The sequence below is a fragment of the Brienomyrus brachyistius genome, chromosome 1, assembly GCF_023856365.1.
Source record: "Brienomyrus brachyistius isolate T26 chromosome 1, BBRACH_0.4, whole genome shotgun sequence".
NCBI classification, from domain to species: Eukaryota; Metazoa; Chordata; class Actinopteri; order Osteoglossiformes; family Mormyridae; genus Brienomyrus; species Brienomyrus brachyistius.
Genome location: NC_064533.1, coordinates 46,952,516 through 46,969,563, shown reverse-complemented (window position 1 = coordinate 46,969,563; position 17,048 = coordinate 46,952,516). Strand labels below are relative to the sequence as shown.

Sequence of the window (17,048 nt, the reverse complement as noted above, 5' to 3'; positions counted from 1 at the left end):
TTCACTGCTTAAGTTACAATTGTTGTGCAGAATTCTCCACCACAGGAGGGAGACATATGCCCTTGCAAAATATCTACGTTGTTTTTTTTTTTTCTAAATCTCAGTGATGGAAATGTTAAGCAGACATATTTGTGCCAAACATGTTTGACTTCTGGTGTATAAATTAAGAAAGCATATATTTACTAGTACAATGCTTCTCTCCCTTCCTCTACACTTTGTCCCGAAGCAACTGGTGTTCAATTCAGTGACCAACTGCCTGGGACCTAGAAAATTCCTGCACAGCGGAAAGCTCTACAAGGCCAAGAGCAATAAAGAGCTGTATGGTTTTCTCTTCAACGACTTCCTGCTGCTCACTCAGATCATCAAGCCACTGGGCTCCTCGGGGTCAGAAAAGGTCTTCAGCCCCAAGTCTCACCTGCAATACAGGATGTACAAGACAGTAAGTAGACATCCCTGGGAGCTGAGGGGATGTGATGGCACACATGCCCTCTGGCCTCTCTGTGCAGTAGTGAACACTGAGTGACCTTCTATCCGATCTTTGGCATAGTGCATACTTTCTTGTTGTCCATACTCTGTGGTGTAATGAACGCTTCGTGTTGCTGCACACTCTCAGTAATCTTCTATCTACTCTGTGGAATGTACTCTGTGTACACTTGGGTTCCTTAAGGAAAAAAATCACATGTTTTAATACATTTAAATTTACTTAAAGCTAAAACAGTTCAATTTCGGTTTTATGCATGAAATACTCGTATGTGAAATTTTCATTACATTACAGTCTTGCACCTAACAATGTTTCAGTCAGTGATAGACCACATGTATCACAAATTCCAAGGTTTGCGTAAGTACACGCAACGACAAAATCACCTAACAATGCATTTCTCAGAATGTACCCCTATCGTTAAGAGATGCATGACTGTAATTAAATAATAGACACTTTTGCCCAAAAGTGTTGTACAAATGAGGAAAGCTTTAGCGCAGAGAAGGTCAACCAGCAAGCTGGGATTAAGACCCTTCAAGGGCCCAGTGGTCATATGGTTACTTTGCCAGACATGGGATTCAAACTCGTAACAAGCACAGATCCCTCACCTGTTTATCTGCGCACTTTCCCATACACTCGATATTTCCATCCTTGTCACAGTTCACCTGGTGTGCACTGTGTACCCATGTCTCTCTGTAGCCCATTTTCTTGAATGAGGTACTGGTGAAGCTGCCGACCGACCCATCCGGGGACGAGCCAGTGTTCCACATCTCCCACATCGACAGGGTTTACACGCTGCGGGCAGAGAGCATCAGTGAGAGGTGGGACAAATGTGCACAGAGGCTCGGCTTGAAAATCACAAGGCTGTTGTAGCAATGGACTTGCAGATAGAGATACCAAAAGCTTATTGGTGCTGCTTGTGGGTGTCTGACATGCAGGACGGCCTGGGTGCAGAAGATCAAGGCCGCCTCCGAGCTCTACATTGAGACTGAGAAAAAGAAAAGAGAGAAGGCATATCTGGGTAGGCGTGCCACACAAAGGCATGCAGATATACATTTTAATGCATGGGCCAAACGGTAACCCGGCCTGAACGAATGAGGACAGATAATGGAGATCATGGTAATGAAGAGTGTCACTTGCTGTACTGGTGTGATGTGAGAGTTAGTAGGAACATGATGCACATTGAAAGCATCCATTTTCCAGGGGGTATCTCTAACTACTGTGTCTCTGTTCCCAGTACGGTCTCAGAGGGCCACTGGTATTGGCCGACTGATGGTGAACATTGTGGAGGGCATCGAGCTGAAACCCTGCCGTTCTCATGGTAAGCCTGTGCCCTGGTCGTACGTGTTCTAGCCCAACCCGTGGTCTGTGAAAGGTATCTTCCACTGCTTGATGGGTATTTGCCTGCTGTGTATCTAAATGTATGTGTATCTAAATGTCCAGGGAAGAGTAACCCGTACTGTGAGGTAACCATGGCCTCTCAGTGCCACATCACCAAGACGATGCAGGACACCCTGAACCCCAAGTGGAACTCCAACTGCCAGTTCTTCATCAAAGACCTGGAGCAGGATGTGCTGTGTGTCACCGTCTTTGAGAGGGATCAGTTCTCTCCGGATGGTCAGTCTGCAACACATAAGAAAGTAGATGAGACGCTTGGTGCCTTCAGGTGCTGGTGATCCATTAAATGACATGATCTGTTCACTTGCAGACTTCTTGGGCAGGACAGAAATACGCCTAGCGGATATCAAGAAGGACCAGGGTTCGAAGGGGCCCATCACCAAGAGGCTACTCTTGCATGAGGTTCCAACTGGAGAGATTGTGGTTCGGCTGGACCTGCAACTGTTTGATGAGCCCTAGAGCAGACTGTGTCCGTACTCCTGATCTCAGTGTTCCCTCCCCCGATATACAATAGCCCAAGCTGCAGTGTGTGTGTATGTGAGCATGTCTGCGTAAGTTATTTGAGTTCTTAAAGGAGTGTAAAAGAATGCATTTAGGTTTCTTTGGATATTGTTTTGGCCCACTTACTTTACTGAAAAGTGACAGCCCTAATTCTCTTAAGAAGTGCTGTAATGAATTCATGTGTTCAGTCACAGCACATGCAGAAAGTAGGGTAACACATAACCAGTCATAATTGACAACCGGTTTTATTAATCACACCTGCTGACCCCTGGAAAAGAGGACTTAATTACACAGAACACAATTACACAATCAGTAAATCAAGTGCAGAGCCAGAGTACGGAGATATGGAAAATATGAGGAGCCGTTCTTATGGCACAAGGGTCATGCTGCTGTGGTGTCACACATATGGGTGCACGCATCATATCGGCACAGGGTCACATGGTAACAGACATCATACTTGCACAGGGTCACATGGGACCTGGAATCACAGCTGTATGGGGTCACATGGGTACTTGAAGAATGATGCGAGTTTTTTTTTAATGCTTCGTACCAAGTGAAACCTCATTTATTTTAAAGACTTTTTTTTTTTTTAACAGCTAGATGCTGTATGTGTTTCTTGGCGTGCAAGTCTGTAATGTGACACATCAAAGAGTAAAGAAGACCACTCTTTTAACAATAGTAGGTGAGTCATATAGCACTGCCTGGTGTCTTCGAATCAAAGGGATCCTCAGTAGCTGTGTGTATGATTATCAGTGGGACTGAAGAGGCAGTTTGTGGTCTTGCTGCTTTTGCTGAAACTATAAAGCAGTTCTTCCCAATCCGATCCTCAGGGACCTGCAGACAGTCCACATTTTTGCTGACCGGGAGCTGGGAGGGAGCAAAAATGAGGACCCTCTGCGGCCTCCTGAGGACCAGGTTGGGACACGCTGCTATAAAGGGAATTGTACAGTGAGATACTGTAGAACTAGCTGGCATGGATGTGGGTTTACATGGGTACGGTTCAGTGATGCTTACAGTGGCTACCTGGAAAGTGTCCCTCAGTTTACTTTGAATCCAGCATCCTTATGCTCAGAACCGCATCTCTGTTTCTGTCTGCTCAATTTTAATATGACAGTAAGTTCGCAATGTCAGGAGGTGAGTTTTCAGTATGTTTCATGATTGTTATGAGACAAATGACTGCGAAGTCGGCTTGACGCGACACTGGAATACGGCATTTACAGCGTTTACTGAAAATTGTTTTGCAACACGATGTGTATCTAGTAAATTTATTTATTTATTTTGTAGAAATTTGTCTTAAAATTTATTACCATGTGATGTATAATATTCAATATACCATCCTACACAAATAATATTTTCACTCCATGTTTCAGACCTTTTCTTTAGGCCATGCATTTTTGCATTGGGGTATTTTTTTGGAGGTTTGGCTGAAGACATAAAATCCCTGATTCCCCAACTGCCATCTTGCAGTTTAGGGTTGCTTGAATATACTGCTGTTTATTTTTTCTAGCACAGACATCACAAGTTACCTAGACTGCACTGTAAATGACACGTGACTGACATAACAAAGACTATGAACCCCGAGACTTAGTGGTGATGGGTTTGATGTCTGAGTTTCTCTGCATCTCATCACTCTACAGGAAAATCTCCTGGCAGCTTCTAATGGGCTGTGTGTAAACTCTTATCTTCCAGGTGTGTGATGTGTCCATGTGTATTTCTTGACTGGCACACTCTTATATATGCTGTATTGCAGATTATTACTAGCAGATCCAGCAACCAAATTGGTGTAGCAAAGGAGGACATGCATTGCAGTTGAGGTACCAACACTTGGGGTGTCTGGAGAAAGTTCCCGTTTTAACTGCTATGTGTAGATATCTAAGGCCGATGTAGTTGTTCAGTGCATTCTTGAATCAAACTAAAACTGTACATCTTGCATAATCTTGCAGTCCTACCTGGACTCAACACCCTATAATGAAGATGAAAACATCTATCTGCATTATGTATGGTGACCCACAAGACAAGATATTGTGCTTAATAAATAGGACATGTCCCTTCCCAGGAAATCTGCAGCAGAGAGACTTCAGTGTAATGCTGCAGCAATGCTTTCCAGGGCAGGCCAATTGTCCTGTTGTGTTTCTCTGTGGGCATTCGTGTGTGTGTCTAATGAATGATCAGGGTGTAGTTGTGGTACGTGAATCCACTGCCTTAGTAGCTGCCACCACCAAGTCACCTATGACTCTTTTTCAGTGGTGATCTTCTTCTCCTCACTCCTGTTTGAGGGGTCTTCTACTTGTGTCTTACCAAGAAAATCCTAGTGCATTTGCCAAAGTTTGTGGTTGTGTTGCCAGTCACTTAAAACAACACTTAAAGAGTTGTAGTGAAGTTTATCAAAATTGTATAACAAAGAATAGTTTTTAAAGTGGGGGGCTGGGGTGAGGAGTCACATTGGAGAGATTTAATATTAAAATGTTGAAGGATAAGAAAGGTCATTTGTATGATTTGTACAATAGATAGATTCCATTGTATTTACCTACTGTCTATACCCTCCATGCTGTCTCAACAACAACAAAGCATGCTGGTTCTACAGATGAAGTCATAGCACCATGTGTCATGGCTGCCGCCTGGTGTTCATTGCTGTAATATGCCAACCTGTTATTAAAGCAAGACTTTCTTTAATGACAGCTCGGTCTCAATGTGTGCTATCACACACAAACACCATTTCCTACAAGTTTAAAGTTAGTTTGCTCATGTTATCTGTGCTCTATGTATTTCAGAAGAATATGCTGATCAGCTTTTGGATCTCGGGCAGAGTGCAAGTCTGCATACGTTTCCCAGATACAGATGATTGTCAAATTAAGATGGGGGTTATTAGTGTTAGAGAAGCACAGGATTTGCATAATCTGGTTTGATAAAGGCTACAGTCCGATAACACATCCTTATCTTAAATACAAGTCACTACGTTTAGTGGGCATTGTGCTGTTCTGCATGAGTCTGCTTATGAAAAATTTGACATAACAGCAGATGTCCATAACACCGGTGAAACCTAAACACCATTAACCATCTTCCGGCACAGATTACCAACACGGTTCAGCCTCCATGTGTTCACCTACGTCTCCTGATCCATGGTAGCGTCCTCAACACAGATTATGGTTAGCCTCAGTGCCATGAGAGGAAGTTTGGCGTTGTGGGAGGTCACAATCATTTAAACACAAAGGCAATGAATGAAGCCAAATTAAATGTTGGGAGGTACATGTCCCCATCAGTTTCTACAGCCCAGATTAGGCTGACCTGTGTGAGGACAGGGAGAGACACACCTGCCCCAATTTGTTTTGGTTGCTAACTGTACACATAGATAAGTGACTGCCTATACATATGGAAATTACCCTGGTCATGTGACCTTTGTGCATCCTGAACTAAATACGTTTAATAAAGTACTTGGTTCCCAAAGAGAACAGCCACAGAAGCAGACCATTCAGAAAATTATACACAAGATCTATGGACATCTATGGTGTTCAAATAAAACAGGGCTGTAAGACATGCCAAACCAAAAACCAGAGCAGAATAACAGACCTTACATACATACATACATACATACAGTGGCTTGCAAAAGTATTCACCCCCCTTGAACTTTTCCACATTTTATCACATTACAACCACAAACATGAATCAGTTTCATTGGAATTCCACGTGAAAGACCAATACAAAGTGGTGTACACTTGAGAAGTGGAACGAAAATCATACATGATTCCAAATATTTTTTACAAATAAATAACTGCAAAGTGGGGTGTGCGTAATTATTCAGCCCCCTGAGTCAATACTTTGTAAAACCATCTTTTGCTGCAATTACAGCTGCCAGGCTTTTAGGGTACGTCTCTACCAGTTTTGCACATCTAGAGACTGAAATCCTGTACACACACACATATATATATATATATATATATATATACACACAGACACACACATACATATATATATATACACATATATACACATACATATATATACACATACATATATATATATATATATATATATACATACAGTCAGGTCCATAAATATTGGGACATCGACACAATTCTAATCTTTTTGGCTCTATACACCACCACAATGGATTTGAAGTGAAACGAACAAGATGTGCTTTAACTGCAGACTTTCAGCTTTAATTTGAGGGTACTTACATACAAATCAGGTGAACGGTGTAGGAATTACAGCAGTTTGTATATCTGCCACCCACTTTTTAAGGGACCAAAAGTAATGGGACAAATTAACAATCATAAATCAAACTTTCACTTTTTAATACTTGGTTGCAAATCCTTTGCAGTCAATTACAGCCTGAAGTCCGGAATGCACAGGCATCATCAAACGCTGGGTTACATCCCTAGTGATGCTCTGCCAGGCCTCTACTGCAACTGTCTTCTGTTCCTGCTTGTTCTTGGGGCATTTCCCCTTCAGTTTTGTCTTTAGCAAGTGAAATACACACTCAATCGGTCAGGTGATTGACTTGGCCATTGCATAATATTCCACTTCTTTGCCTTAAAAAACTCTTTGGTTGCTTTCGCAGTATGCTTCAGGTCATTGTTCATCTGCACTATGAAGCACCGTCCAATGAGTTCTGAAGCATTTGGCTGAATATGAGCAGATAATATTGCCCGAAACACTTCAAAATTCATCCTGCTGCTTTTGTCAGCAGGCACATCATCAATAAATACAAGGGAACCAGTTCCAGTGGCAGCCATACATGCCCACGCCATGACACTACCACCACCATACTTCACTGATGATGTGGTATGTTTTGGATCGTGAGCAGTTCCTTTCCTTCTCCATACTCTTCTCTTCCCATCACTCTGGTACAAGTTGATCTTTGTCTCATCTGTCCATAGGATGTTGTTCCAGAACTGTAAAGGCTTTTTTAGATGTTGTTTGGCAAACTCTAATCTGGCCTTCCTGTTTTTGAGGCTCACCAATGGTTTACATCTTTAGTTGAACCCTTTGTATTCACTCTGGTGAAGTCTTCTCTTGATTGTTGACCTTGACACACATACACCTACTTCCTGGAGAGTGTTCTTGATCTGGCCAACTGTTCAGAAACTGTTCTGTTTCTTCACCAGGGAAAGATTTCTTCGGTCATCCACCACAGTTGTTTTCCGTGGTCTTGCAACACTTTTGGTGTTGCTGAGCTTACCGGTGCGATCTTTCTTTGTAAGAATGTTCCAAACAGTTGATTTGGCTACACCTAATGTATTTGCTATCTCTCTGATGGGTTTGTTTTTATTTTTCAGCCTAATGATGGCTTGCTTCACTGATAGTGATAGGTCTTTGCATCTCATATTGAGAGTTGACAGCAACGGATTCCAAATGCAAATAGCACACTTGAAATGAACTCTAGACCATTTATCTGCTCCTTGTAAATTAGATAATGAGGGAATGACACACACTTGGCCATGGAACAGCTGAGCAGCCAATTGTCCCATTACTTTTGGTCCCTTAAAAAGTAGGTGGCAGATATACAAACTGCTGTAATTCCTACACCGTTCACCTGATTTGTATGTAAATACCCTCAAATTAAAGCTGAAAGTCTGCAGTTAAAGCACATCTTGTTCATTTCACTTCAAATCCATTGTGGTGGTGTATAGAGCCAAAAAGATTAGAATTGTGTCGATGTCCCAATATTTATGGACCTGACTGTATATATATATATACATATATATACACATATATATATATATATATACACATACATACATATACATACATACACATACATACATATATATATATGCATGGTGGTGCAGTGGTTAGCACTGTTGCCTCACACCTCTGGGACCCGGGTTCAAGTCTCCGCCTGGGTCACATGTGTGCGGAGTTTGCATGTTCTCCCCATGTCGTCGTGGGGTTTCCTCCGGGTACTCCGGTACCGGGTACTCCGGTACTACTTTCCCCCCACAGTCCAAAAACATGCTGAGGCTAATTGGACTTGCTAAATTGCCCGTAGGTGTGCATGTGCGAGTGGATGGTGTGTGAGTGTGCCCTGTGATGGGCTGGCCCCCCATCCTGGGTTGTTCCCTGCCTCATGCCCATTGCTTCCGGGATAGGCTCCGGACCCCCCGCGACCCAGTAGGATAAGCGGTTTGGAAAATGGATGTATATGTATGTATGTGTATATATATGTATGTGTATATATGTATGTATGTGTGTGTATATATATATGTATATATATATATATATATATATATATATGTATGTATATGTGTGTATATATATGTGTGTGTGTGTATATATATATGTGTGTGTGTATATATATGCACACACACGTATATATCACGTAGTGATATGTATATGCATATACGTATTCCTCAGAAGCACCAAACCGGCTTTCAACATACGTAAAGCCTGTACCGGTTACGACTAATCTTAGGATACGACAGCAATTATTAATAGTACGATTATCCTGTTGAGCCAGAAAGAAACATTATTTCCTCAAAAAAAAACACTACAAGAAGCCTCCAAACAACTGAAATGTTTCCTTACTGATGGGCGAACGTTATGATGATTCATATTGGGTATTGTAGTCTCAGCGCTAAGCATCACGGGAGACATAGTTCATCATCGACGATGTCAGTACAATGGAAATTTACTTCCGCCTTACAAAGATTAGAGTGGAAAATTACAACCCCTCGGTGTTGTTTACCTTGAGTGCTTAAAAAACTGAATTGACTCGTTCGTTATGTTCGCCCGCTAAACTCATTTCTCTTGCTTCCTAAACATTGTTTTCTGTTTTTAATACTAAATATTATTCATAAAGCCACAGAACGTCATGCGTTGTTTGATTTTACATGCAGCATCACATTTTAACTCCAGTTTTAGAATAGCATTTTATAGCGACATTCAAAGTAAGCATTTATTGTTCGAACTGAACCTATATAGCATTTTTAAAAATGCATGCTGTATGCAGTTTTGATCAGGGTTGCTCCATTTCTATGTGCCGAGATGACAGCAGTTTAAGGAATATCATTAAAAATGCCATGTCGAGTCATACTCTGGCTTACGGTTTACACCCCGATGCATGGGCGTAAATTTTCGGGGGATGGGATGGGATGCGGGGGAGGGGGTTGTAATAATAATTAAACCATTCCAATTTCAGTAATTAAAACCAGCCAGTACAACCCCCTGGACCCCCTTGAATGGGTGGGGACTTCACCCCCCTCCCCCCAATGTTCAGCCGGAAGTTAAGCCCTTGCCCGGCGGTTTTCCGCACCTTGAGCACCTAACATCAGGTACCCAGAGCAGCCACGCGCAGGGCACTGTGCACTGAGATCTGCGTGGCCAGGTCACGTCACGTGACGGGCAGCCTTAGTGAGACGCATTGTGGAATTTTCCAATGCTGCCGAACAGCAGCATTTCTGAGAACAAGGTTTCCTTACACTCTGGATACGAAGCAAAAACAAAGCAAATAAAAATGAAATACTTCCTTGACTGTGCAGAAACAAAATATCCCGAGAGTAATTTTATTGACTAATAAACTGTGGATTACTATCTTACCAAAGTGAGAATGTCAAATGATTATGCACGTTTGGGTTTACTTGCAACTTTTTAATTACTAAGAAGTGACTATTTCACTGACTCTATATAATAACGTTTTTAAGTGACTAGTACATGATTTATTGTTCTTGTTAAAATTCTTGGCTTGGTCAGGGTAGGTGCTTGGGAACAATAAGTGGTTTTATATACACTGGGTAGGATCTGGATTCAAATTCTGGATCAAGGAACTCAGGAATTATTTGATGGTCTGCTGAGCCGAACATTACGCTTGAATGTCACAGCATTCCTGGTACTCTGCTCATGTTCTCACGATGCCAAATGTTTTTACTGAAATATTGACATTGCTCTATTTCTTTTGACTTAAATATGCTGTCAAAACAATAGACAATACATTTTACAGTAAGAATCTCACATATGAACCATTAGGGGGTTAATGCTGAACACGAATGCAAAATAAAGAGATCAAAACAAATAACTGTGAAAAAGATGGGACTTGCGATGATCTGATAGAAATTCTTCCTTATGTTACATGAAGACACTGTACAAAATGTTACAGTACTGCTGCTGTTTTATGAAAACAGCTCAATGTATATAACTTGAAGGGAAAAAAATCCAGAAGGATAAAAAGCAATGCTGTACACTTTAAAGTGTACGTCTCTGGCTAGGAGTTTGTACAATAAGTACTGCATGAACTAATGGTAGATGTTGCTACTAATCATCTACTACTGGGTTTTGAGGGTAAAAGTTATCAAAAGTACTGCTGATAGATTTCTGCCGTACACTTTAATGGCATGTCTGAAACCATAAAGAATCCAAACCAACCGGCTGAACATCTGCACACTCACATTCCATGGACATGCACTCAACGTCTGACACACCAGCCCCAACCCATGAGTAACACCTTTTCATTTTGGTTCTTTTGTGTGATGCCAGGAGATGCTCTGAGCTCCACAGAGTGTCACAGCTGATTCTGATGTCATAACCTATTTTTATTCTAAAGTCTATTCATTATAGTCCTGCAGTGGCATCCTTGCCAAAGTAAACAAACTTAGCTGCATATTCACAATAGCTTATATCCGTGCTTCTCCTCGGAAGTCACACGCTTTTATGTTAATACATACGTCCATGTATTTGGATAAAGAGTATGAAGGTTATATCGGACTTGAATATTCAGGATATTCAAAATTACAGGAAAATTTTATAAGCCACTGACTAAAACGTCAGAGAAGCAAAACGTGGTTTTTGGGGGCGAAGGACATCTGGTCATCTTCTATTGTACGTTAAATCGTATTCATTAGGCCACGGCGTTATATAACGCCGTCACTCAATCATATAATACCCTCAATTCTGGAAAAGGCTTTCCGAAGGAAGCTTCCACATTACATTGAGCTTACACATTTTGAATGAATGAAAATCCGATTTTTACCAAAGGAATGGAAAAGCAGATGAACGAGATGACAGCGAGCAGTGATGCCTGTGACTTTACCTTGTTAATATTTACAAACAGATGTTTACAGCGGCTTAGAGCCGGTGCAGCGGACAGCGGAGTCGCGCGGGGTCGTGGGCGTGGCAGGCATACCGAAGTCACGTGTCTCGAGCAGGCGTATCCTCTAAAAGGGAACGGGGCGCGGAGAGTTGGCACTCGGGTTCCGATGATGGCGAAGACGTTGGTCGTTGTGGGCTCAGCGCACTGGATCCAGGCAGTCTGCCTACCCGTGAGTAATAGCGAAAACCGCCGCTCAAGTGAGCGTCGTTATAAGCACATGGGGCATATTTGGCGTGGTATACGAGTATAGGCGCTCCGTCCAGGATTAAAGATTCGAAAGTGAACTGTTGGACTAGCATTGGTAAGCCGCTGCTTGGGGTGGTGAGCTTTCGTCAGTGGCTGTATGGAGGGTCAGAGAGTCTGTATGACAGGAGCCGGAAATGATGGATATTTTCTTCCGTAAGTAGAGTGAGGTGGTAAACAGGTCGCAGGGGCTATAACGTGCTGCCTCGTACTGGTAGTTGGGATGAATCTGCCGCCGCCTTAATCGCCTCCTCATCACGCTAGAACGCCGACCGGCTGGGTCAGTGGCTTGGGGACGTCGGGATGCTGGTTAAAGGGGGGATTGCGCCTGGATGTCGCAGTCTCCCGGAAGCGCGTCTGTGTTCTAGAAGTTTCCATGTGTTGGGCGCTTTTCCTGGGTCCGCAAACCGCTGCACTCCTGATAGCATCGTGCTCTTGTCCCAGTTCAGGTTCGGCTGGTCCCCTTGTCGGATTATCCCGTACGTTAAGCGATGTGATGAAGGAAGGTGATTCACAAAGCTTTCGGTGCTGGCGATTATTACAGACCAACGATTGCTATAAACATGTCTGTGAGACAGTTGGTTTAAGAGCAGTTCACTATCTGCCTGACATTATTTATCCACATTTCTTAAATATGCGATTGGGGCACGAGTAACTGGTACCGGTGGAGCAGCCGTATGTATAACCGCCCCGTCCTGGTTTATTTACCGTTTTGAACATCCAACGATGTCTGCGCCTCCATTATATGTAATGTTTATCTCCAAGGTCAGACCACCCAGTGTTCCGCCCGTCTGTCCATCTGCCTGTCAGTCCACAAGAAACATGTTACAGGAGAAGGATGCGGAGTCGTTGCTATGGGTTACGTCCAGAGTGGCGCTGTTCTGGCGTCTGGATCAAGTACCTGGTCGCCTGCGATGCATATCGGTCACTTTTTAACATCTGAAAATACGCACCAGTTAGACCTTGCTGACTCCGAAGTGGAGTCGTTTTACGTGGGCTGTTCATGCAATTATAGGCCCCGAATGACGTTTGTGTGCAACTTGTAAACAGCGAAGCATGTATATTTCTAAGTGTGAATCTGTTTTATGGAGAAGGACTCAGTATTTCTCGTTCTTGGATGAGTCGGTATTAGCTGTTATCCCCTCACCACTTTGCTGCTCTGTGCTGTCCGTGTGAACATACTGCACTTGAGTACATAGTTTCTACATACTGCCATGTGTTTGGATAAAGATAGACCTCCTTAACGAGGTTTACGTCCTTAAAATTCTCAGAATAATAAAGAGAACTTGTGAATGGCAAATGTTGATAAGTCAGAAGAGGGACGTCCCTTTTTCGGAGACAGAGGAAGTTTGGTCGTCTTCTAGATTGTTCTATTGTGAGGAGCGCAATTCTGTTGCACCAAAATGTTAGAAAGGGACTAAACTGTTGCTTAATCATATGCTCCTACTTCTGATAGCTTCTTTTTAGTGGTAGCCTCCACAATACACGGAGCTCATATTTCGTATTAATATAGATCAGATCTTTTCAAAATACCTTAAAGCATGAGTTTGGTCTAAATAGCTGCTGTGGATGGTGGGCATTCTGTCACATGTTACTAGGCCAGAAGTTGCTGAGATGAATTATGGGAGAGTGTAGGGGTGTGGTTGGGGGACATTCATGTGAAGGTGAACTTAAGTCTGTAATTCATTGCCTTTACAGGCAGGCTTATGCAGCTAAATATTATTTTTAGCTCGCAGTATAACAAGGCACCCAGGCTTTGCTCTGTGTTCTTGAACTGCATGCAGTTTACCTGGAGTTTAGGGATCACATGGGAGTCATTATTGTATGAGCAAAATTCTTATTATTCAGGTTTTTTTTTTCTTAAATTTGCTTTGGGTGGGGTTGGCCATCTCTACCTCTCGTCTATGGTAAATCGGTGTATGATTGAATGGTCAAAAAGAAACTTTTTTTTTTTTAAATTTCAGAGTCGACCGTACCACTTCATTTGTAACCTAGAAGTTCATGGTTATGTTATGAATGGTAATAGCTGAAACTGCGTAGGTTTTCATGAGCTTTTTGGGGATGGGCACCTTTTGTTAAAGTTGGACTTTAGCATCAGCCACAAGTGACTTCTCACTTTAGAGGAATTAAGCTTTATTTATAGTACAGCACTTATTTATAAAGAATTTACACAGCAGTTGATTTTTTTTATTTTTTATTTTTTTGTGTGTGTTTCTAAGATTGTCTTCATACTCCAGAAATTGTCCTACATTTTTAGTGAATGTTGTACCTAAAAATGTACTGTGATGATTCCTCTGTATGAATTATTATTATTTAGGACATTGAGTGGAAGTAATAAAATGACTGTTATAAAGGAATCTGGTTTTGTGTGTTAATTTGCTGGTGCAGGGGGTGTGTGAGGTACTGTAAAAGGTGTGGTTCCTCCACCTTCTCTCCATCCACACTAGGTCTAATGTAGTCTTTCTTTGTCTTTGCTGTGTTGCAGGAATGTTACTCTAGGCTTTGCTAGACCGGTCTACAGCAGCCTCCTGTGCTCCTTCTCACTATATGGCCCATGGATTTTCTAAACAAAAACTGATATTTTTTTTTGACCTGCATGTGGACACAAGAGTTTCCATTCTCACAGCAAACCAAAGGAAAAGCGCTTTTTTTGTTTGTTTTTTTTTTAACAGATACTTAGTTGAATTTATAAAACTCACTCTGCTGGTTTTTAGTATTTTTAGTTTCTCACCTCTGCTGTAATCTCTGGTTTTCAGTAGCTGGTTGAACTTCCCTCCATACGTGAGTATAAAATGGGGTCTGCTATGGAAGCAGCAGACATAACTGTCGTGGCACTGTACTTCGTGCTAGTCTTGCTCGTCGGCCTGTTCGCCATGTGGAAGGCCAACCGCAGCACTGTGAGTGGGTATTTTCTTGCGGGGCGGTCCATGACTTGGACGGTTATTGGCGCTTCTCTGTTCGTCAGTAACATCGGCAGTGAACACTTCATTGGCCTGGCGGGATCAGGTGCTGCAAGCGGCTATGCTGTGGGTGCCTGGGAGTTTAACGCACTCCTGTTGCTTCAGCTCCTTGGCTGGGTGTTCATCCCTGTCTACATCAACTCGGGGGTGTTCACGATGCCCGAGTACCTCTCCAAGCGCTACGGTGGCAGGCGACTCAAGGTCTACTTTGCCGCCCTGTCACTTCTGCTTTACATCTTCACCAAGCTATCAGTGGACCTGTACGCCGGGGCACTCTTCATCCAGGAGTCGTTGGGATGGAACCTGTATTTGTCTGTTATCCTGCTGATTGGCATGACAGCCCTACTAACAGTCACAGGAGGCCTGGTGGCTGTTATGTACACTGACACCCTTCAAGCTGTCCTCATGATTGCTGGGGCGCTCAGTCTCAGCATCATCAGCCTGGTGAAAGTCGGTGGTCTGGAGGGTGTGCGAAGCAAGTACATGCAGGCCATCCCCAATGTCACTGCAATCATGGCAGCTGGCAACTTCTCCTACACTAACTCCTGCCACATCCACCCCAAGCCGCAGTCACTCAAACTCCTGCGTGGGCCGCTGGATGAGGACATTCCATGGCCAGGCTTCCTTCTGGGCCAGACGCCAGCGTCCATTTGGTACTGGTGTGCAGACCAAGTCATTGTGCAAAGGGTGTTAGCTGCTAAGAACATTGCCCATGCCAAGGGGTCAACACTCATGGCTGGCTTTCTGAAGGTTCTGCCCATGTTCATCATAGTAATCCCGGGCATGATTTCTCGAATCCTCTTCCCCGATGAACTGGTCTGCATCAGCCCTGAGCATTGCCTGCAAGTGTGTGGCAGCCAAGCTGGCTGCTCCAACATTGCGTACCCTCGCCTGGTCATGAATGTGATGCCCGTGGGACTGCGTGGTCTCATGATGGCTGTGATGATTGCAGCCCTTATGAGTGACCTGGACTCCATCTTCAACAGTGCCAGTACCATCTTCACACTGGACATCTACAAAATGCTGAGGAAGGGCTCGTCCTCCAGAGAGCTGGTGGTGGTTGGGAGGCTCTTTGTGATCTTCATGGTGGCCATCAGCATCGCCTGGGTCCCTGTCATCATAGAAATGCAAGGGGGACAGATGTACCTGTACATCCAGGAGGTGGCTGGTTACCTCACTCCCCCTATTGCAGCCCTCTTTCTCCTTGGTATCTTCTGGTCACGCTGCAATGAGACCGGTGCTTTCTGGGGGGGGATGACCGGCTTTGTTCTGGGGTCCATCCGCTTGATCCTCGCCTTCATTTACCGGGAACCACGCTGCGATCGGCCAGACAACAGGCCGACCTTCATCACCAGCATCCACTATATGTATGTCGCCACAGCCCTGTTCTGGCTCTCTGGCCTAGTGGCAGTGGTGGTCAGCCTTGCCACGGAGCCTCCCAAAAAGGACCAGATTATTCGTTCAACTATCTGGGGGCTGCGGAACAGGGAGAAGCTGTCGGCTAAGCACAAGGAAGAAGCCTACAAGCTGACTGACAAGAGCCCCAGCCACTGCAATGGCACTGGCGGCCTCCACAAGGAGCTTCCACTGGGCCTCCAGAAGGAGCTGTGTGTGGATGGGGCTGAAGTAAAGCTACTAGTTGCGCATAACAGTGACTGCACCATAAGCTCTGACACGCCTACACCTGTAGACCGCTACAACAACAACAATGGCCAGGTGGGCCTCGTGCGACAGGACAGCTCCGACGAGGGTGGCTGTGGAGGAGAAGGGGGGAGGTGCGTCAAGGTGATGGACTGGTTCTGTGGTTACAAGGAGCAAGCCACAAAGGACCAGCGAATGAGTGTGGAGGATGAGGAGCGACTCATTCAGGAGATGCTGTATGAGTCTCCCAGGATCAAGGTCATCCTCAACCTGACTCTCTTAGTGGTCTGTTCTTTAGGGATCTTCATGTTTGTGTACTTCTCCTTGTAGCTCCCTTTGGAGGGAGGAAAGCAATTTTGGGTCTGTAATATTTACAGTTAGCTACTGTGGTTCATTATAAAGCAATCTGCTTTAAGCAGTGGGGATATATATATAATATAACAGATCATGGAAGGTTTTGAGCAGGTATGACACTGTATATAATACCTACCATTACCAAAATTATTTGGGGACTGTATTTATTTTTAATAAGTTGAACTGTTCTAGAAAAGCCTTTTTGTGAATTTTGTCTTATGTGCTCTGGGGTCTACTGGAGTACCCCCCCCCCCCCCCCCCCCAACTCGTCTATAGTGCAGCTATAGTAAAGTTTCTGCGCGTGGCTCGTTTTCTCATTTGGCTCTGGTGAGAATTCCTTATGTACATTCTGGTGTCTTTGTTATTTACTTCATGGTCAGGTAACGTTTTA

General features: G+C 43.7%; 3 protein-coding genes and 1 long non-coding RNA gene across 8 annotated transcripts in view; 3 read left to right on the top strand and 1 right to left on the bottom strand.

Annotated features, from left to right (window-relative positions):
* Positions 1-5,055, top strand: part of itsn1 (intersectin 1 (SH3 domain protein)) — a 33,072-nt gene extending 28,017 nt beyond the window's left edge. For all 3 annotated transcript variants that reach the window (XM_049009113.1, XM_049009109.1, XM_049009101.1), the window contains 6 exons: positions 227-439; positions 1,178-1,299; positions 1,417-1,499; positions 1,716-1,799; positions 1,922-2,095; positions 2,187-5,055. In XM_049009113.1, the coding sequence (XP_048865070.1) occupies positions 227-439; positions 1,178-1,299; positions 1,417-1,499; positions 1,716-1,799; positions 1,922-2,095; positions 2,187-2,335 (825 nt within the window). In that variant the 3' untranslated portion in view covers positions 2,336-5,055. The remainder of the gene's footprint in view (positions 1-226; positions 440-1,177; positions 1,300-1,416; positions 1,500-1,715; positions 1,800-1,921; positions 2,096-2,186) is intronic.
* Positions 278-11,611, bottom strand: LOC125739402 (uncharacterized). Its single transcript, XR_007397134.1, has 4 exons — positions 11,493-11,611; positions 1,376-2,101; positions 555-1,273; positions 278-415 (listed from the first exon to the last, which is right to left on the bottom strand). It is a non-coding gene; the product is annotated as an uncharacterized LOC125739402 (long non-coding RNA).
* On the top strand, positions 11,497-16,914 carry slc5a3b (solute carrier family 5 member 3b). 2 transcript variants are annotated; one of them, XM_049009174.1, is made up of 2 exons: positions 11,497-11,628; positions 14,188-16,914. In XM_049009174.1, the coding sequence occupies exon 2, from the start codon at positions 14,495-14,497 to the stop codon at positions 16,631-16,633; it is 2,139 nt and encodes a 712-aa protein (XP_048865131.1). In that variant the 5' UTR covers positions 11,497-11,628; positions 14,188-14,494; the 3' UTR covers positions 16,634-16,914. The 2 variants fall into 2 exon arrangements, with proteins under 2 accessions (XP_048865131.1, XP_048865141.1); XM_049009184.1 differs by having other exon boundaries at positions 11,556-11,628; positions 12,468-16,914.
* The window catches only part of LOC125739376 (potassium voltage-gated channel subfamily E member 2), a 22,396-nt gene continuing 16,910 nt past the window's right edge, over positions 11,563-17,048 (top strand). For both annotated transcript variants that reach the window (XM_049009443.1, XM_049009428.1), the window contains exon 1: positions 11,563-11,628. The gene's annotated coding sequence lies outside the window, so the exon portion shown is untranslated. The remainder of the gene's footprint in view (positions 11,629-17,048) is intronic.

What these genes read in the sequence shown, in the direction of transcription:
- slc5a3b (XM_049009174.1), top strand. Translation starts at nt 14,495, where the DNA reads ATGGGGTCTGCTATGGAAGCAGCAGACATAACTGTCGTGGCACTGTAC.